At 41.5% G+C, this 24,934-nt stretch overlaps 2 protein-coding genes and 1 long non-coding RNA gene across 8 annotated transcripts in view; 1 reads left to right on the forward strand and 2 right to left on the reverse strand.

The window, feature by feature from the left end:
- The window catches only part of TGFBR2 (transforming growth factor beta receptor 2), a 59,167-nt gene extending 55,660 nt beyond the window's left edge, over nucleotides 1-3,507 (forward strand). For all 4 annotated transcript variants that reach the window (XM_080580006.1, XM_080580008.1, XM_080580009.1 and 1 more), the window contains one exon: nucleotides 1,265-3,507. In XM_080580006.1, coding sequence (XP_080436132.1) covers nucleotides 1,265-1,444 — 180 coding nt within the window. In that variant the 3' untranslated portion in view covers nucleotides 1,445-3,507. The remainder of the gene's footprint in view (nucleotides 1-1,264) is intronic.
- On the reverse strand, nucleotides 3,273-7,046 carry LOC308189709. Of its 2 annotated transcripts, XR_013946527.1 has the most exons (3): nucleotides 6,480-7,046; nucleotides 6,016-6,218; nucleotides 3,273-5,504 (listed from the first exon to the last, which is right to left on the reverse strand). It is a non-coding gene; the product is annotated as an uncharacterized lncRNA (long non-coding RNA). The 2 variants fall into 2 exon arrangements; XR_013946528.1 differs by having other exon boundaries at nucleotides 3,273-6,218.
- Nucleotides 7,047-16,001: 8,955 nt separating this feature from the next.
- Nucleotides 16,002-24,934, reverse strand: part of GADL1 (glutamate decarboxylase like 1) — an 84,708-nt gene continuing 75,775 nt past the window's right edge. Inside the window, exon 15 of one of the 2 annotated variants that reach the window (XM_080581001.1) lies at nucleotides 16,002-18,716. In XM_080581001.1, the coding sequence (XP_080437127.1) occupies nucleotides 18,543-18,716 (174 nt within the window). In that variant the 3' untranslated portion in view covers nucleotides 16,002-18,542. The remainder of the gene's footprint in view (nucleotides 18,717-24,934) is intronic. The other variant, XM_080581003.1, reaches the window with a different exon arrangement.

The raw sequence follows: 24,934 nt of genomic DNA on the forward strand, positions 1-24,934 counted from the left end.
GCACAGGACATTTAATGAAGGTGGATTTAATTCCCTTCGCTTGAGTCCCTTCAGAGTTTCACGTTGCGCTGTCTGAAATTCAGTGACGCATTGGCTTCAGCGGGGCTGTGACAGTTTACAGCAGCTGAGGATCTGCTTTGAACTCCACAGAAGTTGCTCTTACTGTAATGGCTCTTCCATATTCATTTCCTTCCACTGCAGTCGTGTTTTTGTAATGAACTCATTATTCATCGTGATAAAATTCTGGAATGGATTTACATATTACATTTTTTCCCCCTTAATGAGATTTGTTGCACTATTGATTTCAAGTTAATGTTTAATATTTAATTTAATTTACTGCTTGTAATTTCAATGCCAGCAGAAAACTAATGCTATTTGTATACAGACAATAATGTTCTGCTATTAACATTGACATCAGTCAACATCACCAATTAGGTAAATTACGCAATTAATGCACTGTTGTGAAATGTTATTTTTTTAAATAAGAAGTTTAAGATAAATCCTACTTAATGGGCTTTTAGTGTCATAACGCAAAGCACACAATTTCCTGGCAAATACCTCATGTTTACAAAATGCATTACAAAGATGCAACTGTTTTTTGTTCCTGTAAACATGTGCATCAGCATTGAAATGAAGGTTAAATAGTTACATCTGTGAGTGACATGTGTTTAAGTGTTTGTGGGCCTGCGGCCCGTATTTGCACATAGTTTTAGTTAGTCTGCGGGGAATTCATAAAGGCTGATGTAGGGCCTGATATTGCTGGCAATCAGAATCTGTTCAAAAAACCCGTACAGAATTCAGGCACACAAAGGGATGGATGGGTTGAGCAGGACATCATTATCCAGGCAGTCTGATCATATTGATTGGAACAAAAACTGTTAGATTCCCTAACGCTGTTCCAAACCATCATTTTTCTTATTATAAAGTATTTTTTATTATAAAGTATTTTTCTTATTATAAAGTATCCATCCATGTATACCTATATACATCCAGGTATGACATTACCAGTGGTGTAAGCTGCTGCAAGTACGGTAGTCGGGTGTTTTTTCTAAAAAATATATTTAAAAAAAATGCCACTGCCCCCATGCGCCCATTACAGTGACAGCAGAGCCCAAAAAGCACCTCGGGGACTGGTTCTGTCACCTCCACCACGCACAAATAACCCCCTGCACTTCGGAGGGCCTTAAAGCAAACTCTCACAGATGCGGTTTGGTGGTGACTCAGACTGTCCCCATCACAGCTGCTCTCCCTGTGCTCTCTGTAGGGCATCCAGATGGTGTGTGAAACCCTGATCGAGTGCTGGGACCACGACCCCGAGGCCCGGCTGACGGCACAGTGCGTCGCGGAGCGCTTCAGCGAGCTCAAGCACCACGACAAGCTTTCAGGAAGGAGCTGTTCGGAGGAGAAGATCCCCGAAGATGGCTCCGTGACCACCGCCAAGTAGCGTGCGCCCGAGAGCTCCGAAATGGAGGGAAGTCGCTCCTAAACCTTGGCGAAGGAAGAAGTCTCGATCGGTGCCTTGACTTGCTTCCTGGAGGACTGAGGCTGTCACTACTCCCTTTAAGCTGTGGCTCTGGACAAGGAGATGTGTTCGTGGGAGTTAAAAGCCAGGGAGCAGGTGTCATACCCTAGCATTGGCTGCCGGCATCATGCCATGTCATACGAGGAGCTATGTATGGTAGCACTTCCTCAGGAAATGAGATTTGAGAATAGCCAATAACATTATGCACTTTATTAATGCCTGTATATAACTATGAAATTGCTATTTTTATATATATATATACATATATATATATAAAATGTGTGTGTATGTATGTATATATATATATCTATAAACAGCCATGCTCTGAAGGAAAGAGTTTTAAAAATGCCTCCAGGAAATTACCTGTGCATTAGAGATCCCTCCCCATTTAGGGAAAGAGCCTGGGGAGATTGGCATATCAGGACACTAGCAATTGTGCACTAAGCACTCTGCCAAAAAGATAGGAATAATAAGCAATAAGAAGATGGCTTTCGAAGTAGATGCTGTAAGCACCCAGCTGTGGCCTGGGAGTTCACAGTTGCAGGAGCAGTCTCACAGCAGAAAGGCGGATTTGGCTTTGCAGCTGTAACTATGCAGTCCTGTCTGCAGCACATTTCAGAAGGTTCAGGGATGTCTTTGCCCTCTCGCCTTAACCCCAAAGTCCTCACAGCATCCCACAATGGGAGTGTGAGGATGTTTGGCCCCTCCCGTATGTGTGTTTTCATACAGAGGTCATTAGCGTTACATGTTTATTGCTTTGAATTCATGCTGCTTGCAAGCAGGTTGCAAAATATCAGCAGGATGAGATTTCCCCTCCTCCCTTCCCCACCCCCAAACCATACAAAACAAGACACGGCCAGCAATAATCCAAGCAGATGTTTTATATTTGCTCTGCATTCTAAATGCAGGCAGTACTCTTTTTTTTTCTCCCCTTTCCTTTTACCTTGATTGTGTTGTTGTAAGAACAAATACTTTTTCCATGTACAGCATGTCTAATTGCTTGACACACCATGGTCTGACTCTGTTCCATGCTTTCTAGAAAAAAGCAAGAGACAACACCCAGTGCCTTTATTTTTGCACAAGGACCTCAGAGCTGAGGGAAAGATCCATAACATCAGATTAATGCCATATCCTGCCCTCCACACTGCTTGCATGTAGGATAGCAGGGCTTCTGGTCTCCAGCATGTTTAGGAAGACAGTTGGCATTACATTGGACTTATATAAATGACAGCAGTGTGTTTAATAAATGCTAACAATTTTATCTTCAGGAGTTTTGCAGTGATTTTTCACTTTTTTCTTGCCCTTGGCATGTAAGCAGGCCTTGGAAACTAGAAATTCAGCCAGTACAGACCAGTCCTGTGCAGGACTATATCCAGTGCAATTTATTAAACACCTTTGACAGATAAACATTGATATTTTTCTAGAAGACATTGCCAAATAAGTCAACAGGAATCATGCTCATTTAAATGGGAGTTCAAACTTACGATGGAAAATATTTTATTTCAAATGGTTTTGTAAGCTTTTGTTTCATTTAAACTAAACTACTCAGAAATACTTAAACAGAGCCAGGCAAAATCTCAGCAACTACAGTGGAATTCAGAAGATGCTATGTCGAATTTTAGGGGGGAAGGGTGATTCGTGTTGTGTTTTTTTTAATAAAAGCAAGAAGTGAGGGAGCTGCAGGGCCGCTGCCATCTAGCGAGGCGCTGCCAGTGCCTGTGCAGGCCCGAAAGGAGGGTCAATACTGACATTTATTTCTTTTTTTTTTTTACTACTACATGTAAAGAATTTTTTTTTAATTCTTTTAAGGCATACTTCACCTGTACATCATGTATGAAATAGGAATGTGAACAATATATACTCTTGTTTATCAAATGTTTCAAGCACTTAACTTGCTTTGTAAACAGTTGTGGTTTTTTATTATTTTTTGTTTTGTTTTGTATAAATCAAATGTTTATTGGAGCAAATAAAATAACACCAACTCAGGTTTGTCTTTCATCTCTAGGGCATCCAGAATTAGGAGGGGCCTCTTCCTAAAATGATCTCTATCCTAAAATAATTCAGGCCCATCCCCTCTCACTGGAGGCCTGAATGTCATGCTCAGCATGTCCAGTGGCCTTTGAATGTCTCTCACTTTGCTGATGACACCATCCGCCAGCAGATCCTTGCCTTACACAGAGTAATGCCAGAGAAGAAATCCAGAGTGTCCGCCCCTGCAGTGTAAAACCTTCCCTGGTCTCAGGGGTGGGGAGAGAAGCAGGTTCGCAGCTGATGGTCTCCTGCTTTTAGCTTGCTCCTGAGTACAGATAAGGCCTTCGTTAAACCTTGGTCATTTTGGTGCTGGTATTAAAGTGAGCCAGAAGACAGCCCACTAAATCTGTGTCACGGAGAAGTGTATGATTAATGTGCTCGTGCTGCACAGCTTCTGTGCTCCATGCAGAGCTCTCACCTGGACACCCCTCCCGCGGAGGACATGCACAGAGCACAAGTTCCACATGAACAAAGAGCAAGACACATCCCTCACCACCCCCCAGAAAACAGCCTCGGGTGTGCCTGAGGTTGAACCAAAGCCTGTGCACACAGCGCAGCCTGCCAGTGCTTGATTTAAGGCATCTGAGACTTTACAGGCATCACCCTTTTTTTCAGGGTGTATGTTTTGGTGCCAGAACTTCCACTACAAGTCATGCTGGGCTGAATATATCCTGTTGAACGGCCACGTGGGGTTCCCCAAGCAGGCACCCAAGTGCCGTTTGTGAGGTGGGCAGCATTGCAGAGCAGCTGAGGCTGGCAGCAGCCACTGGTCCAGGCGCCGCGCTCACTGCTCCTGCCCGAAACAGGCCACGTAGGTTGCTCAAGACCTTGTCAAACCTTGAGTGTCTTCTTCAACACTGATGATTTCACTACCTTCCTGGACACACGCTGCTTCAGAACAACACATGTAGCTGATGAAAGGTATGGTGCAGAGCACAGCGGCAGAGTCCACCCTAAAATTGGCAACAGCAGGGCCTTCAGAAGAAAGCTCTGCCTAGGTGTGTGCCCGAGCAGACAGCAGTCACCAGCTCTCCCTTCACACCACCTCCCCTCTGCCCCACATACACCACCAGACCATAAATCAAGGTGCACAGCAAGGACACCCTGCAGACAGGGACAGTGTGGTGGGGCCTGCAGGGATCAGCTGGGACAGGAGTCCCTGCCAGCTGCGAGGCAGCACTGCCAGCACCAGGCCTGCCATGGCTGCTCTGACAGGAAGGCCTGGTGGGGTGCCCTACGGCCTGCCCCTCCCCAGCGGTGCAGCCGTCCCGTCCTTCAGCAAACACAGGTACAAAACAGCTCGCAGCATCGATGGGCATGCAAAGCCTCACTGCCCACACCGCTGCGGTTTCCAGCAGCGCCCTGCCAAGCCCTAGGCACGACCAGAGCCACTGTGGTGGGCCCCGGTGTTCGCTGGTGCGCTGATGGCAGGAGCCACCCCTCATCAGTCCCCACCGCTGGCCATGCGTTGTGCAAAGAGCTTCAAGTGCTGACATCCTGTTTACGCTGGAGTAAAGTCAAAGTCATTTTGGCATAAAAAGGCAAGAGAGTGTTGCAAAAACAAATAAAAACCATATTAATAAAATGTAGCAGGCAAACTACAGAGCCCTTTCAGTCTTGAAATGAAGTACACAATATCCCTAAAATAAAGTCCATTATATACCTTTAATATTTTTCTTCAGTTAAGGCCTTTGCCCACCTTTCTTGTCCTAAACATGCTACTCAACAGCCTTCTGTGAGCAGCTCTTAATTAGCACGTCAATCACCATTTTAGCACCAAGACACGCAGGAAGCTGTGCACTGCAGAAAGCAATCCTTGGGCTTGCTAGTGACCCATGCAATGGTCTGAAGTGGGGCGGCAGAGTTCCCTGGCACAGACTGCCTCCGTGTTACCAGTTTGCACAATTCCCAGTGCAATGGGGATTTCACCCCGCCAGGCGATTTCCAACAGCTACTGGAAAAGACATAAACAATAACAGAAGAGAAAAATCATGACCCAGATCCTGAGGTGGGGAAAAAAGAGCAGCATTAAGGCATTGTTGTTCTGAATGCTCCTGGAAACAAACTGTGCCATGTGTCCAGCACCTGCACTACTGTCCTCTTGTCAAGCCAGCTGGGTTGGGACCCAAGGGCTTTCAAAGGAACACTGATAGGAACACTCATTTATTTCCTGCTCCCTAGCTCCTTCTCCTGCCTTTTATTTTTTTTTAATTTTTTATTTTTTTTAACGCATTATGTGTGTAATAAAAAGCTGCCTATGGCATTTTTTCCCTCCAGCCACAAAGAAGATGGAACGAAGTCTGCTTCAGACAGTCTGCCTGTGGCTCCTAAACACAGTTTGGCTGCATTTGTGCCGCTTATTACTTGGCTGACATTCGTGCAAGAGGGTACATGGTCAGAAGGCTCTTGCTTGTAGGTGCCAAAAATGCCAGTCTCAAACAGAGTAGGTATAAGACACGCACCTCACAACAGGACTTTGGTGTCTCTTCAGGCACCTGTGTCCTCCTGGGAGATTCACAGCATGACCCACAAGACCCAGCTGGCCTGAAACCAGTGTCCCACGATGGCTGTGCAGGGCCTGCTGGCTCACAGCACCTTGATTGCTGGCAGCTCTCACCTGTTTTTGACCCCAGGCAGCTGAAAGGCCTTGTTTGTAGCCAGAAAGCTGAGGACAAAGCCAGTGGTTTATTGAAATACGACCAAACTGAGAGGCTCCTGGGAGGACCAAGCCCAGGAAATAGATTTAAATCTGTTGAATAATGAATGCTTTGAGCACCATCTAATCACTTCATGAAGAGGCAAAGGCAAAAGTCAGCTCATAAATTATCTGCTGTGAAACATCTGCTTGCTTATAATGGTGACAAACCAATCTCTTTGGACTGTTGCATTTACCTAGCTAAAGTCTTAAAAAAAATAAAACAGTCACCTGTTCAAGTAGACAGGATTGAACTCTCACTGCTAGATGTCTGTTCCTCAGGTAACCTGCCACGTGAAACCAGGTAGAGCCGAGATCTCTGATATTTCTTCTCAGGTTTAGCCAGGGTCTCTCAGGAAGGACCCCCTCACAGCTGAAAATACTCCCCTTCTTCCTCCTGCACTGCAGCAAAGCTTTTATGTGGAAGAAGAAACAAAAGCCAATTCTCTCCTCACTTTTCCTCCACCCAGGAAGTCCTGCTCACTGCCTACCCCTGCCCCCTGCTCCCCACATACTCCCAGAGCACAAACACAATCCCGAGCCTTTTCTGACCCCTCCCAGCACCCCCTCTCTCCCAGCCCTGTGCCCACCATGAGCATCGCCCCGCCAGGTGCCTAAATTAGGGCCACACACACCATTCTGCACAGAAATCAGGTATCACCTCGATTTTGAGATCAGGGGATTGATGGAAGCAACAGATTGTGCTTGCTCTATGAGAGGATGACCACATCAACCACACCATCTCTTCCTGGTGTCCTCTGAGGTGAAGCATCTGCATTACCACCACCACCACCCCCTCCAAATCCTACCTGCTGAGCCATGACTGAAAATGCACCACCAGCCTGGATTTGCTGTATTGCACAGGGCAGCTTAACAAGGACCTTTGAAATGCCTTTTTTTTTTTTTTTTTGGTGCCATGCCTCAGCCACAGGCGAGTTGCTTGTGGGGTTTACAGGACTTCTTTACTCAGGTGATCTGAAGAGGTGTAAAGGGTGTAGGAGGTTTCATCAGAGCTGGATGGGGAGGGACAGGAGCTGAGCTCCTCATCCCCTCTCTCCTGACAAAACCCAAACCCTGCGCTTTCTCTTGTAAAAGTACCAGGTTCTTCGTGCTTTCCCCTTGCAGGAGACCATTTAAGGGTAGAAAACATTTTACAGAAAATATTGATTACATCTAATTCCCACTTTTCCTTGAAGGTGGAAACTGTCTTTCTATTTCTCAAACAGAAGACAGGATAAACTTGTTCTGAGATAAACATCTGTCTGTCTGTCTGTCTGCGACTGCAAATATTTAGGACTAAAAGAGTAATCTTTATATACTGAATTCCCCATAAATGTATGTGACTGCTTAGAGGATTTCTGCACTGATCTAGCAAGGTTGCCTATGCTATGACGACTCAGTAAAATAAAATGATAAATGTGTCAATATGAAGTCAGAATACCTCATTTGGCAATGTATAAGAAAAGCCTCCCTGGACTTGTTGATTCAGCAATTGTGATGAAAATACAAGGCCCACTCGGGGCTGTTTCAGTGAATCATTGCAACGATCATTTGAAAATCATTTAAAGTAAAATACAATTTTTGAAAGAGCAAAGCCTTTTATACAGGGTATATGAATGCCTGCAATGGCAAAAACAGCATTTCATCTTTGATCTAACAAAACTGAACTAAAGGCTCTCAGAGAAAGGCTCCTGTGAAAGAAAACACAAAGAGCTTCTGCCCTCGGCACCAGGAAGAAAAGCTGCGCAATGCTGCCACCAAGGAGCAGGTGCCATGTGTCTTGCAGTACATGAGTTAACAGGCAGTCCTTTCATGAGCATCCTATCCATAACAGAGGTACTTAGCAAGTGAAAGATGATAATACTGATACTTGAATCCAGTCTCATTTCTGAAAAGGTGAGCTTTCCTCCTTTGGTGAAATTAAAGCCAGGGTATCGATTCTCCTCAGCCAAGATGCTCACTTTCCATCATCTGTATGTTGTTCTTGCGGGCAGAAGAAGGTCAGCCATACCTTTAATTAGCTAAAAGATTTTGAATAGGATATAAATCTCATCCCAGAACTTTTAATTTTCCAGTTGTTAAGCCTTGTACACTTCTTCCAGAGTACTCATGTGCTTTGGCTGCGGCTTCTTTTGCTCATCTGAGCCCCATGTGTCAAGCAGAGCTAGTATTTCTGCAACACGACAATGTCACCGCACTTCAGGAACCAGTGAGGAGGAGCCTGCAAGAACAGCTTGCAGGGGATTAGACCGAATTTTTTCTTGCAGTGTTTGAACAGCATAGTGAAATGTTCCCATGTTTCAAGGCATTAAGAGCACCCCCCACTAAGAAGCAGGTTGTTCAGCCTGAGTCCTTCTGGAAAGGACGTATAAGCCTTATTAAATGAGGGGAAAAAAATATGGCAATTTCGTTTTAATGTACGAATGTTAACATTCATTAATTTGGTTGTCTTGAAATAATTTCTGGAATGGTTGCTTTTAAGGAAATAATCTTAACAAAGCCATAGGAAATGGAAGAAGGAATTTAAATTAACTTACTTCATCTATTTATAAATAGTTTAGGTTAATCACAGTAAACCAAACAGGATTCAGCCATACTTAAACACAGCCTTTGCTCATATATAAACTGTTTATTATATCCATGACACACAACCAGACAAAATTCATTCCTGATCTGGGGACCAGTCTAATTTGGTTTTATTAGGTCTAGAGAAAAAAACATTTTGGCAGAAGATCTACTTTTGAATGTAAAATATTCTCAAGAAAATTATCCTGAGAGAGAGGCAGCAGATTCCTTCTGACTTCACCAGATCAGAAAATTGGTGCAAAATCAGCTCCTAAAAGGGGGCAGGCCCTTCCCTGGCCTTTTCTCTCCATGACAGCAAAGGAAACCATGAGGGAACCTTAGCAAAGACAGCACATGCTCAGACAGCTGAAGCTTGGTGAGATGACTCCTGTTCCGTGTGCTTTCATGGAAGAGTCGCTTAGTAAAAACATCTCTTCATCCCAATGAAATGCTGAAATCAGTAAGTTAACGTCATGTTTTGACAAATTATGTCTCTGGATTATAGGCAGGTTTTCAGTATGGACAATGTGGTTTTCACACCAACGTACGGAGAATGGTCATAGGATACCTTAAAAGGTGATTTTTCTTTAAATGCCTTCACGTTGCTGCTGATATACAGTATTCTGTTCAAAAATCCTGGAGAGAAATACAATGAATGTATACAAAGAAATTTTTGCCTTTCAATTTTCCAATGAGAATTTAGACAATCCTTGTTGGGTCCTGATTTTCATGTGGGTTGGCAAATCTGCAGATTGGTATTTTCTGCACTGCTTGCCCTGATGTGCAAAATCCCTACCAGCTTCTAGAAGAGATGGAAATTTATTTCATGGACAAATGCATGAAATAGGGGCTGGATGTAGGGTCAGCTCCCTTTCTATACATGCTGCCAATGCATTAGCAATGGGAATATATGAAGGCCATAGTGCAAGTGACTCTCTCACAATCAGACACCACATTTCTTGCTAGAGCCACACATCTTGGCAATGATAAAATCACTAACTTGAGGATGTTATTTGCTCAGATGCATAACTTGCATATGCTCCTGTCTCCATTTTGCTATACTTTATGGTATGAATTGCATTTTAAATAACTTAGTTAATTGTCTTCTAGGAGTAATTAAAATGAAATTATCGGCATTGTAAGCTGCATGCAGCACTTTCATTAAGACAGTAATTATGAGGGGAAGGGCTCTTAAACAGGGAGGGAAAGGAGCACTTTTTTTTTTTTTTAAATGCGTTGTGCGTGCATCTGAGAAAAATACCCCTCCTACAAGATTGTCTTTCCAGGCTGAATACTCCAGGACCAGAGCAATGGCTTTCTCTTTCAATTCTAAAGAAACCCAGCACTGAGGATGTTTTTATGAAGACTATCATAAGAATACAGAAAAGAAAACCCTTTGGGAAGAACCACACAACTGAAAAGAAGGGTGGCTGAAAAGGCCAAAATGTTTGACACTTGTGTGGTTATCAGTCCTCTCTAGTGTCAAAAGATGAATTTTCAGTCTAGCACAGGGTAAGAGTAGGGCAGAAAACTTCTGGCTATGTTGTATTGTTTCAGACCTGCTGATCTGGCTGAAATTCCTCTGGTTTCCAAAGGGATTAGCAGAAGCAATCTCAGCTCCATTCATGCTTATCTGTGACTATTCAGAGGCTGCTGTATGAAATGGGAGCACTTGTCTGACTCGACAGAGTAGGAGTCAACATGGCCTTGTCATGGCTTTTTGTTTTTGTCTTTCTGTATGGCAGTAGCTCTTATAAGTGGAGAAGATACCATAAATATCATGCATCTGGAGCTTAGGGAGGCTTTTGACATTGCCTCAACTGACATTCTTGTTAGCAAACTAAGAAAATGTTGTCTACATTCAAGTAAAGACTGGGCACAAAGCTTTATTTAAAGACATAATAATTACCATGTACATCCCTAGGAGCTTCTGAGTGTAGTTCCACCGCGACCTGGGTCTAGCCTTACTCAGTATTTTAACTAGTAGCCTAGGTGATGGACTGAAATATATGCTTATTAATTCTGCAAGCCTTAGTGTGCTATGAGAGGCTGCAAGTGTGCTGCAGGACGGAATTACAAGTCAAATTGTTCTTGACAGATTGACTAAATGTTTTGAAAAATCCTGATCCTTTTTTGTGGGGACACTTAAACAGGAGTAATTAAATGTACAGCTGTGTAATGGGGAAAAGCCATGTAGAGCAGTTAGCCAAAGGTGCTCTAGTGGTCAGAGTGGATCACAAGCCTAGGAAGAGTCAACAGAGGTAGGCAAACATTGTATTGTGATGTATAGACAGCATTGGTGGCTGAGAGCGAGACAAAACCATCTTGCCTCTCTTTGAAACCCTGGTAAGGTTTCAGAGGACTGCTCTGGCTTTTGGGGCAGCAGAGTAGCCGGAAGACTTTCAAACGTGGCCTCTGAGAAAACATGGAAAGAATGTCTGTCATTCAGGACTAGAAAAGATGATGATGAAGGAATTGTAAGACAATAAACTTTGAACACACAGAGTTGCAAAAAGAAAAAATATGTCTTGTTTCAGGAGTCGTTGTCTCTAATGATGGTGGACAGGGAAAGTACAGATTTAGAATTAGCCATTAAGATAACCTCACGGGAAGGCTGCAGAGTGTCCAGAATTTGAGACCATGAATTTCAGGCTATGCAAAGGTTAAACATTAGTTCTCTGGTATCACAGATCCTATCTGGTATCACTGATCCTATCTCAGGACTGAGGGCATAGCGTCTTGATGACATCCTGAGATCCTTCCCTGCCATAGCAGCTGCAGCTATGTGTTTGGTCTCTGGTTCCAAGGGTCTTACTTCAGGGCAGCCAAGAAGCCAAGAAAAAAAAAAGAAGAAAAAAAGAAGAAAAAAAGAAAAAAAGAAAAAAAGAAAAAAAGAAAAAAAAAGATATTTCGCTTGCTTCAGACGAAATCAAGTCTGGAAACTCATCATTCTAATGCCATGCATCTTAAATGTGGCTTGCAGGCTCCTGAATCCATTTTCAGCCTTGGTATAGAGCAAGTGTCAGGACTCGCTGCTCAGCTGAGGGGCTGAAGGTCTCAGGGCATTTGAGCTCTCTGTTGCTCAGCCAAAACACTGGATACCCAAGCACACCAGTGTCATCATGGGTTACACGCCAAGGAAACACATTCCCATCGCTATGTAGGCTTGACGAAAGGCTCACCACAGGTTTCCAGTGACACTCTGCATGTATTCCTTGCCATCCATTGAAATCCAGTGTTTACATGGGACACTTTGACTAGAGTAAAGCAATATTTTTCCGACATCTGCCACATATGCCATGTCCAAGAGTGTTCTTTGGAAGAGAGAGCATTTGTATGTCAAAAGTTTGTTACCAGAGGAAACACCAGTAGATGGAGCACAAGACTAGACAGTGCTGCTCTTTGGTGCTGTAAAAACAATTAATATAATCACCCTTCACTGCACACAGCCTGTGATAATAGAGCTGGGGGCTGTAGGCCAGGAATGGCCACCAGCTCTGTCCCCAGCTGGAGGTTTCTTGCTGCCATGCTCCAGATGAGGGGTTATTTCTGCTTTGATATTTACGACCTCATTTCTTGTCTGACTTTATTAGTATTGCACTTTAGGCTTAGCTCATACGCTATTTCTGCTGTCATTATATCTATCCCCACAATTTTCTGTTTCTCGAGTGTTTAATACGTTACCACTTAGCAAAATGTTTTTGTAGCTTTTTGCAAGTCCCTGAGGAGTTTGCACTGTTTGACCACGTTCCACCACCACCAGCTCTGAAAATCACCTAGTTCTCTATGAATGTCAAACTCTAAAACTTCTAACTTAGCTTCATCAGCAAACTTCATGGACATATATTTATTTTTTGTGAAAGAGTTAGCAATGACTGTATGAAACTAGATTAGCTGTGAATCAATACCATTACCTGAGTGGTTGCCTTCCTCTCTTTATTAGCTATTTTCAGCTCTCATTAGATATTTGTAACCACCTCACATTTTCTGTCCTCCTTCCCATCTTATGTAGGTTCTCCCGAATGTCCAATCTAGCCAATGATTTTTTCACCCAGGAAACTATCTGGTTAGTCTAGCACCATGTCGCTCTCTGTTCCTATTGCACTATATCCCATTTTTTACTCAGCACTATGTCTTTTACTGACACCTTCAACAATTTATCCAAAGCTACAGTGCAAGTTTTAGCAAAAATGGAAGTTTTAACTTGCTTGTCCGTCATTCTTCTATAAAACAGAACAACTAACATTTCTTTCTGCCACTCTTTATCTTAGTTTCCCAAGGCCAAATTGGCCTCCACTATTGTGCAATGCATAGTAAAGCCGTGATCTTGCTGACAATCACCCGAGCAGTGAGAAAACGCCATGTGTGAGACAGAGAAGGCAAAACACCACTCCAGGATACAACCCTGACCATTGCTTTTCATTCAGCTTTCAATCTTTTCCCTTCTGCTCTTCTGACATTTTTCCTATAGTGCCAAATATGGGAAAAAGTCCCATATTTATCCCTCTAAAAATAATGTAGAAGAGAGGGTACAGAAACAGAGCAAGGGTTAAAAAAAAAAAAAAATCCCTATCAGACAGAATAAAAGCAGCAGCATGGATAAAGCTGTAGTTTCCAGTATCAGTGCCTGCCAGCTTCAAGGACTCACTTCCCAGAATGACAAGCTGGGTGAAAGTTTATTGGAAGAGCAGCTTTGTGCAGAGGACAATGCAGAGCACATAGTCCCAAAGACAGATGTTATTTTCCATGGGCCTCTGCTCTTTGATGGCAAGTGTTTTCTTCATACTTTCCATTTTTTAAATAGCTTTGTAGAAATTAATGCTCTCCAAGTTCCTCACAAGAAAGAAATTACTTCATCAGAACAGCTGTGTTTGACTGAATATTAAGGGCCCATGTCCGTCACTTTCTATTATTTGCCTTATCTTTCATAAAACAAAGATTTTACCATATTGTATTTTTTTAATTAATCCAAAAACGCAATCACTTCTTTTTCAAATGTACATGAGCTACTATGACATAAAATGGTCATCTCTGTGGGACTTCTTCAAGATTGCCCTTTCAGTTTCACCTTTAGTATTAAGAATGCTCTAAAACAAACTTAACCCTGATATACACAAGGTCATTATTATACTACAAAGTGTGCTGCCTTCTTTAAGGGCTTCTCTAGGATCAGTGGATGGACTGTGATATTTTGGGGCAGACTGCTGCAATGTTTGGGTGTATGCAAGTTCTTTGGTGATTCTGTAATGGGTGTTATTTCACCATGCCACTTCTGCAGCACAGCTTTGCAATGCATTCATGTAAATCAGATTTTAGCAAAGGTTAATTGTTCCCATAACCATTGTTTCCTTTTGTGGGTTTGCCTTTAAACCTTTGACGTTCTCTTTATTGTACCTCTTGCTGTGCAAATTTCCTTGTTTTGTTTTGCTTCCCAAAGTAATTTTTAGTTGATTATTGTGTAGTTACAGAATTAGAGTAATAACATCTAATTGTACATCTGAAGCAAAAGCATGTAATTGTGGGAAACTAGATTCAATTTAAAGGAAGAAAACCCCTTCACCAGGGTTTCTCATGGTTTGCAGTGTGCATTTGCCAGGCAGTGTTGCTTTGATTGCATCTAACCTGCAATTAGCATGTGCAATTAAGACATAATGAATGTGTGCAATTGCATTATTTCAGTATGTAACAGTAGCAATATTTAGCAGTTACTGTACAAGATATAGTGCCTATAAGCTCAAATGACTCATCAGCATTTACCAATTATGCCATAAGAAGGAGGGCAGGCACGTGAGTGGGCCTTACATATAACCAGTTTCCAGGATGAGCACACTTTACTCTCCTGTTGATGGCCCACAGAAGTAGCCACCAGGGAAGAGAAGCTATGCAGATTTGGAGCTGTTGAAAACTGAGGACTAAAATGACACTTTTAGTGTACCATTGACTTTTCATAGAGCTCACGTGATATAAAAAGAGACAGCATACTTAGCCTTTAATATTTCTGAGTTGTTCTCCTCCTCTGCAGTTAACATTTCATATCAATTTCTTAAGTCTGATCATGCTACCAAAGGATTTAGAAATAAAAATTATTTGAGCATGACTTATTGTTATGATCTGTGTGTATGAGGAAGCCTTGGACACAGAACAGGTTTTTACACACTCTTACCTGGCATTCTAGGAATGCAACTCTCCTGTTCTACCAAGATTTTCTGAAAGGACATTTCTTGTCCTTTTAGGGTAAAATGATATTTGAAGAGCATCTTAATGCATCATTGAATGATACAAATGAAAATACATCTCAATTCAGTCTTACAGAAATAAAGATAAATCTGAATCTTCAGGCATGAGCCTTGAGTAGATAAACTGAGATGTTCTGAGTGCCAAACTGCTAGTATTGAAATGAAAGATCCCAGTGATAAAACTCAGGGCCCAATCCAGCAATGGTTTCCCTTTAAATCAGTCAGAGACAGAGGAACTAAAATCGTACATAACCAGACTCTATTGATTAGTATTAATCTATCACAGAAAATCGTATTAGAAGCCCCGAGACCGGGACAGCTTGCTTTAGGCATGATGATTTGTGTATGTGATGTTGCACACTGGATCCAGCACAAAATGCCCAAAGTTCTCATGAGATGCATCCACATAACTGACAGCAAAAACTACCTCAGCATCCCTTCTGTCTAAATATTTCCTCTCTTCCTAAAGCTCCATATTGAAAAAAGATTATTAAAAGTAGACGCAAGAAATTACAAACAGTGAATCTGCCAGTGGATCGGTTTCTACGCTGATTTATAGCTGCACTTCACCACTTTCAGAACTTGGCTTAGCATGCTGAGAAATGGCACTTCTTGTAACTAAGAGTTGGGAACTCATTAGCCAATCCCATATACTTAAATAGAAAAGAAAAAAAAAGAAAAAAAGGCAGCTATTTCTGCAAAAATAATTTAAGTTCTGCATTTGAAAGCAAGAGCAAGATAAATTGTGACACATTTTCATCCAAGATGTTTATTAAAGATGATATGGGCACAACACACAGATAAACCACATCCTGAAGCAGAGTTAAACTCGATTTCACATTTTAAAGCTATGCATGCAGCTTGCTGTTTCTCCATCTGGAGAGCTCATCGGTACCTTTTTTATACATATCCCTGCAGTTTTAAATCGACAAATGACAAACACAGCCTCTATTTATATGGGTATCATTTACTTCACTTTTTATTAAAATCATTAACTACAAAATACACGTTTTGTACATACCAGTTCTAAATAAGCAACTATGAAAAAATTACAGTAGTCCTGAAATGAGACCACCATATCGTGCATGTTGGATGTGATAAAGGGTCAGAAACAATAGAAAATATATAGAGATCAGATAAGGTACTCACATCACACTGGAAGGCTAAACTACACCTTTGAAGACACCAGTCCACATGTTGGCCTGAGACACACTTTCTGCAAACATTGAAAAAGTTCCTTTTCTCTCATTTAAAAAAAGAACTTCAGCCACTACAGTATCTGCACAGAGAAATGCACTAACAACATGAAGAGAAACAACACTTTTTTGACAGTAGTGCCATCAAAAAAACACCACAGGTCAAATTCTTAGCTGATGGAAGGTGACAGCTTCCCCTGAATCAAAAATCAAGTATTCACCAAGAATCTGGATCATAATCAAAAAATCCTGACACTATCATGTCTTTCACTTCAAGGACGAAAAAGAAAAGGAGGAGGGTTAGCAGTCCTATCCACCTCAAGAAGTAAAAGCCAAGTCATTGCATCCATTCAGCACCCCTTGCCACACTCTGCAACTGGCTGGGAGGCTAAATAAGCTTTATGGGCCCTGAATTTAGTTAAATGCTTTCCGAAATCATGATAACTGATAAACCCAGAAGCACAAGGTAATAAAAAAGCATTCTGCACATCTTACAGTGCAGAATCCAGGGGCCACATTCTGCCATTTATTTTCATGTTAATATCAACACAGGGTTTGGCTTGAAATGCAATGACTCCCTATAGTAGCACAAGAAAATTCACTTCCAGGACACTGTTAAAGACATCTGTCAAGTTCTGCAGATTTGATTCTTCCTCCTATCTACTGCTTTGATAGTGTGACCTCCTTGGTTATCATGACCTTGTTAAACTTTCTATACCATCATCCTGGAGACTGGAAGTAGGAATGTCACGCAATTTTGGATCCTAGTACAATGTAGGAACTGAAAACATAAAAGCATTGTGTTTAAAGACACTTTTCAGCAATACAGAAAATGCTATAGCAGAAAGGTTCGTATTGGTCGGTGTTACCTCGAATACAGGATAGGGAACAAACATTAAAACACTAAGGTAAGTAGGTGTTGATTACAGTGTGAAAGACAGTGTTATTTCCATTAATCTGCTGCAAGAACTTCACCCCAAGAAATACATTTCTGTCTTCACAAAATTCATCATTTTATAGCTAGAACGAAAACAAATCAAACGTATACTATAATTCTTAACATGAAGACAAAGTTTAGAACATCATTTTGCATCTTAAGGTTGACCAGAAATACTTTGATAGTTCCCATCCTAAAAACAATCAGGCTTTCACTGATCACTGCCACCTTAATTTCAGTGCCAAAATATAAATTATACACTCATAACATAAAACCAAGTCATCTAAAATCTGTAGGCAAGTATAGACAGACAATGACAAATACGTATTTTTCCTACATTCTTAACATATAGTCACCATGCTTAAAAATACACATCTTTCAGGTAAATACGCTTTTTTTTCCTCTGCTATAATTTTAAAGTGCATCTAAATCTGTTAAATAAATATTTATGCTTTAAAAATAGAGGAAGATGAACAACAGTTCCAAGATTGCAGGTAACTCCTGTTACCAAAGAGTTAAGTATTTCTAAGACACTTTTCCAATATTCTCAGCACTGCTGTACCACTGATGTTTTGTGTGGGCAATGTTGGCAAACACTGACCAGGCCTAATCATTTGACTTCACAGAATCACAAAATCATTTAGGTTGGAAGGGACCTTAGAAGGTCATCTAGTTCTACCTGCTAAAAGCAGGGTCAATATTGACTACTTGGGGCTTTGTCCAGCCAGGCCCTGCAAACCTCCAAGGATGGTGACTGCACAACCCTGTTAGGCCCTTGTTCTATTGTCTGATGGTGCTCACAGTGGAAAATCCGGGCAACTCACCTAATTAGGGGCCTTGAGGAACTCCTTAAGTTCATGATTTCCAGTCTTACTGTAAATACCAAGTAGGCCTCTACCCCTAAACACATACCAAAATACAATATTGACAGAGTAGACAGAGTACTAACTAGCATTTTAAAGCTCAGTGAGCTAAATTCACTACTACCAGCAACTCAAGAGGAGTATTGCCTGTATATATCAGCGATCACTTTGAGCTAAACTGTGCACAGGCACCCCATAAACAGCTGCCCTCCTTGGGACACAGACACCATTTTCAGAAGTGCTCCCCCTCAAGGAAACACTTCCCAGAACGGCGGTGGTGCTGCAAGCACTGGCCTGTCTCAGCCCCCATCAGCAAATACTTTTGTGTGAAGAGGTATTCTACCTGCAAAGCTCTGAACATCACTATGTTAAACAACAGTTTCCAACCTATATGTCAAGCTTTTTACTACCTTTCACAAAATAGCACCAGAATGCTGCTGCCATTCTCTGTCCATAAATATCACACATGAGCAGTGCCTGGTGCTGAAGAGCTACAGCTACAAGTCCTTAGCAAGCAGTTCAATTTCATCCAGCAAGAAGTCCATGTCCTCTCGACTCACTTGTGGGCTGATCACCACCTGGCGGAAGAAGTTGACTTTGCCCCGGTGAGGCTGGTACCCAAGCATCATGCTGCCTTTCTTCATCATTCTTTCTTTAATTATAGGAGCAACCTGAAAGCAGAGACAGAAAAGGCTTATTGTCACCCTCAGAAACACAGATTTGGACAGAAACTGTTTTGTGCTTTATGAAGCTTTTTTGAAGTGTCTGAGTTTTGCACCCCTTGCCTGCCTTCCAGTTGCCTGCCCCAAGAAACATTAAGTCTCAAACCTGAGGCAGACTGTGCACTGAGACCCTCAGGTTCTGGGACTCCCGAGGGAATCAGAGCAATATCTAAATCACTCAAAAGCCTACTGCTTGCGGCATTCATCTGCCACATGGGAAAGCTTGGGTTAAGGTTCCTAAGCCCTAGATTTAGAAAGGTTTGAACTCAGGCAGAACATCAGCTGCAGCCAGTTAAGGGTACGGTTTATCTCCTTGTGCTAACTGGGCTAAGCGTGATTACTTGTACTTCATGGCCCTTGTCCCGCCACATCTGCAAAGCAGCTCTCCCTAGAGGACACTCTCTGTTAAAACCCTGCGAACCTTGAGCTGCCAGAGAAGTCAGGGTGATGCAATATTAAGGGAGAAGTCCTGATCCTGGAGGTTAAGATTTCGTCTCTTAGATTTATGATGCAAGTAGCATTTGGCTACTCCACTCTTGTATTGAACAGGATGAAATCTCATAGGTGTCTCAGTGCAGGACAAACCATAAGTAAGATTGGCAGAGTCAGGTCCTTATAGCTGAACACTTGATCTCATCCCAGCAGGGCTATTAACCTTGTCCAATTAATCTTGTGCTTAACTTTAAGCATGCGAGCAGTTCTTCTGTGTCCTCATGCTTGAAATAAGTCATAAGCTTAAATGCATTGCTGGATTAAGTACTCTGTTCCTTGGAAGACAGAATTCAACACACATAAGTATTTTGACAGAAGTAATATTTTAAAGACATGTTGCATTTTAATATATTACTAATAACACTAATGTATTTCAGAACCGTGCACTCCTTTGCAGCCTTTTGTGATGGTTTGACTTGGAACAAAGCAAATACGTGTATGACCTAACCTTGGTTTCTGCATTAATTTATTTCAGCTCTAAAAGTTAGCGCTGGAAACTACCACCTGATCTGCAAAAGAAAAATGATGATGCCAGCCTTGCCTTAATAGCTTTATTTTCACATGGCACATTTTAGTAGGCAACTCCCATACAGTTTGCTTAGATAGAAACACCTACAGTTTTCAACACTAACAGCCTAGCTTTTCCATATTTGCTCAGTGGTAGATGTTGAAATTACCATTGTTTCAAAATGTATATTGAATTCAGAGGAGGAATGTGTATGGTTCTAACTTAATTTGCCTCTCTGAATTTGGTTTATCTTTGTGACAAAGCTACGTGTTTTATTTAGTGTTTGTTTTTTAAACTATGAGAGTGATGGAGTAAGCATTCTAATTAAAGTCCAGAGTGTGACATCGGTATGAATTATACACCTGAGAGCAATGAATATCCTTTCAGAATGCAATCTGTAAACAGAAGTTTGTTTTTTGCATAATGCTGCAAGTAAAAATTGAGCAAAAAATTATGAAAGTAGCTCTGATAAACATTTGAGAAACAAGAAGATAACAAGGACAGGAAGACTAAGAATTATAGCAGAAATGTTGGAGGCATACCGTGATACCTTCACTCACGTTCAACAGCACCTATTACCATAAAATCTAATGTAGAGCTCCGGGTGTGCCTCCTGCAAAAAGATCCTAATGAAAGCTAGCAACAAAATCACAGTTCTACTGTATATGTGCAACACGTGCATCATTTAGAAATAGAATTCATCAAATCTATCCCTATACCATGGAAAGAAAAACATCTCCCACCTGGGTTTCTGTCTGCTTGGCAAATGATTCAAGATTTCCTCAGTTTTGTTGTTCTATGGCTCAGAATCACATCAGACTAACCTCATTTAGTCCATACTCAAGCAAAAAGAAAAATGCACTGGAGTTCTGCTTGGATGGAGATGGCAGCTATTTTGCATGAGACAGCCTCCTTTGTCCTGAAAAGTATGTTTCTTGGCAAACGGTCCTCTCTATTTCAGATCAAATATTCCAAACTGTGTCCCAACAAATCACTGAATGCCGTACAGTACAGTGCTAGCACGAGGGCAAAATCTGGACTCCAATTGTTCTTGCACAAGTTGCCAGCAGTGGAGTCAAATGGAAAGACTCTTGGTTGGGATCACTCTTGGTTATTCACGCCAGTGTATGGACCTGCAACACACATTCTCTTAAACACCAAGTAAGTTTGGCATGATACATATTCTCCTACGTCTCCTGTGGTTTGCTGCGTTAAACCCTTTAACAGTGTATAAGGCTACTAAGAGCTCTACTCTTCCATTTTTATTCATGCCAGCTGTGGGCTGAGATTGCAACGATGCTGTGACAGTGCTCAGAAGACATCACACCAGCAGATACCGTACTGAGCACCTACCGATACAGAAAAAAACAAACACCTCCATCCCTGTCCTTGACAAGAACCCCCATGCGGCCTCTACTCAGGGAACAAAAGCAGTACAAGTGCAAGGGGAGAAGTGAATGCTTTTTAATATACTTTCTTAAGCTCTTCTTTAAGATTCAAATCCCTATGGCAACTTTTAGCCTTTATTGATGTTCTATCAAGAATTATTTCGTTTTTTTTTTTTGTATCATATTATTGATTCTCTTCATCTCAACACCCCGTGCTCCACAATCCATCATTCCAAAATGTGCAGCAGCAGAAATGGGGACCATGAAAGCAAACGGATTTAGAACTTTAGCAATAGAAGGTCTGTAAATATACTGCATTTCAGTAGGTCTTCTCACAGAAAGGAAAAGTAGGAAATCTCTTTCATTATCTCAGTCATTATCTCATTCATCCTCCATGCTAATGAAGTTGTGCTCTTAATATGTTTGAAGTGCATCCTTCCTTTTTTGAAGACAAAACAAACACTTCCTACTTATAAAGAAAACAAACCTAAGCTAAACTAAAAACTGTCTTGCAGGCTTTTGACAAGATTATTTTTGGAAAGGTTTTCCATCATGTATTTTGCATGTTCTATTTGCTAATGTGATGCAGTCAGTGTATCAAAACTATTATGGATCCTATCCACGGCAAACAGTAAGGAACAGAACATTTGCGCAAATGCTTGAGTACATGTCTCACAGAAAAGCCATTAAATGATGCATGGGATGCTAAGGCATGGACTTGAGGAGCACTGGGTATGACTGCTAACTGAAAGTTAAGGCAACTGCCGATTGGCAGCAGAAAAATCAGCCCTATAAGGAACTAATTACCTAGTGAGGAGTTCAATGAGTTCAATTCCCACTGAAGTCAATGAGAACTGAGGATGTTCAAATATCAGAAAGAGCTGCATAGCCCCATTCAGGATAAGTTCATAGGAAAGCAATTTAGTGAAAGCAAGATTGCTTCAACAGTCCAATTATTTTACTATGGAACTTACTTCATATTGTAAACCTAATTCTTTATGTTGCCCGTCAGTGGAACAGTCTCAGAATTTTAAGTGAAATGTATCCTGAAACCTAAGTTCTCTTCTCTCCTTCCCTCTCCTCACCACTGCCTTTCCACCACTGCCCTCCCCTGCCAGCCCACCCTGGAGATTATTATTTAAAATGCTCAATTCAGCATGTATTAGGTATCAGACTCACTAGGAAGGCAGGGAGGGAGTGCAGTGAGTGTAAGGCCCTCCTCCAGCAGAGCTGCACACATGGCACACAACTGGAGGCCCAGGGAATGGCTTTGCCTGGGGATTGATCTGCACATCACGGTCTCCCCATGCTGTAACAGAGGGGCTGTAACATCTCATGCCACCTGGATTCTTCCCTTACTTTTAATAGCAGAGGTTTTTAAAATTAGAGCAGCAATGACATAGGAGTTTAAATCCTTCTCCATTTACCTGGTCAATGGGATAATCTCTTCTCCTACTCCCTGCCAGCACTCAGCCACACTATAAACAACAGAAAATTTTAGCCTAAAATTTAAGCTGTTTCTGTCAAGAGCCCAGACTGCAGCTGACCATTATATACATTCATGTGGAAGATGACAATGTTCCTTCCCAGCGCATACACAGACACAGAGCTATGTGGTAAGTAGAAAGGGCCAACATGGACACTGCAGCTGGAGTATCGACATGCACCAGGAGGACCAGGAAAGTATCACGTTTCCCTCTCCATATCTCAAGTATCCCTGAGAAGAGGGGTTCTGCACAATCCTGCTACAGGCCAATACCTTAAAAACCACTGTGTTTCCCACGATTGACTCCTCAGTGGTAATTAATGGAGGTTTCTCTAACACTTGAGGAATTTCCACCAAGCTCAGGCCGTGACCGCATAACATGCTTCAGCAGCTATCAAGGACTGATTCATCAACAGAGTCGAGCACTTTCTCAGCAGGAAAAGCATACGCCTAGTGTCTCCAAGAGCTAGTTCCCAAGTCTGAATTCTTAAAATCCTTTTAGAGGACTTGATGGAACACCTATTTGAGATCATTTATTCTCCTACCAGATAGAAAGACCTCCAAAACCATTCTCAAAGTGGCCATGCTATGTAAACATGGCTCTTAAGATATGATAATTTCCTAGCACATGGATTTATTGCATCAAGTGAAATCTCCAGAGCAGCTCTGTTGTATAGGTGATACTCCTGCCCCACTACTCATGTCACAGTATAATGCTTTTGATTTTACCCACTGTAAGGTGCCTCCCGTGTGAATGTTTGTATTTAAAATTGATTTGTAAAAGTTTATTCTAACTTAAAAAAAAAAAAAAACTTTTAAAATCACACAATCCCATTAACTTCTAAAATACATAGCCACTATTACCAGCATATGGTTTAATTCCTATATTTAGTCAAAACCAGCTTATGGTTTCTGGGGACAGAAAGGAGTAATGCATCTCTTTTGTTCATGAATTAAATCCACTGGGCCCTCAACCCCACCCGCACTAATGCTACTGGGAGTGGATAGCCAGATAAGATGTCCTAAGGAGAACAAGAATTTCCCAACAGATAGGCTAGCTCATTCATCTTGCTTAAATAAAGTAATACGCACATACTGGTTTTAATTAGCTTCTTATTCTTCTGCTCTAGTGTTGTCTCTGACAATTGCAATTAACAGATACCCTGACACGGCAAGGAAGCTCGGGTTCGACCTCTACAGAACAGCTTGCTGATAATGGAAGATTGTCCTACCTTGAGTATGAATTTCTTTCTCAAAGCCTTGCGTTAATCTGCAATGAATCTCTTTTTAGACCTAATCCAGTATTTTCAAACTGCCCCACCACAAATGATTTTCTATGCCTCTAACTGTACCTCCATTACCTGAACGCTACCAGCACTGCTGTAATTCTCAAGGACTCTGGCTGTGTTAGTCTAGTCATATCAGATGATAACGTACCACAACAGCTTTCTAAAGTGTGGGTAACATTTTGTAAATTTTGTATTTTCCTTATTTACATACTAAGCCAACAGGAATGAGTTACAAATTGATAACAGTGCTAGCTAAAAGCAAATCCACTAAGCAATGAATTTGCAAAAATACATTGCTTGAAGGAAGAAAGATTGTCAATTTGACAACTAGCACAAATGAAAAAATAGCATTAGTCAGAAGAATACAGAAACCAGAGAAGTCTAAAGTAAAACCAAATTATTTTGAATAGTTGTTTCAAAACAATGTTTTCAATTAAAACTTAAATTAAATTGGAAATTGACCCATTTTTTATTGCAGGAAGTAGAAAAGGACTAAGGAAACTGAAACCAAGCAAACTGATTCATCTTAGTTCATCTGAAAACAAAAATTATTTCTGGTCAACTAAAACCAAGAATTCTATTAAGTTTCTTAATTCAGTGGCCAAACCAAAAAATAAAAAATAAAATCCATTATTTGTACAGCCATAAATACTTGGGATGAAAAGTGCTGACAACACTTAACTGAAACGTCTGTAGAATTTCTGCCCCCCAGAAAAGACAGAAAGTATGAGAAAATCTGTGGGACTGCCTGTTCTGTCGGCAAAAATTGGCTGGGAATCTCATGTGAACAGCTTTTAGTAGTATAGCTGACTCTAATCTTGCTAGCCCAGCAAGTACTACAAAGTCAGAAAGTGTCTATAAAAACTAGTGTTAGTACTGGCGACTTCTATCAGCAACATTTTTCCGACAGCTCCCAGTTCCCCAAGCACCTATGCAAAGTAAAGCTGATGAGCTCTTCCAGCTCCTGGCAGCGGGGACTCAGTCACCAGACCCATTCTGCTCCT

This window comes from Anser brachyrhynchus (assembly GCF_964034855.1).
Source record: "Anser brachyrhynchus genome assembly, chromosome: 2".
Taxonomy (NCBI): Eukaryota; Metazoa; Chordata; class Aves; order Anseriformes; family Anatidae; genus Anser; species Anser brachyrhynchus.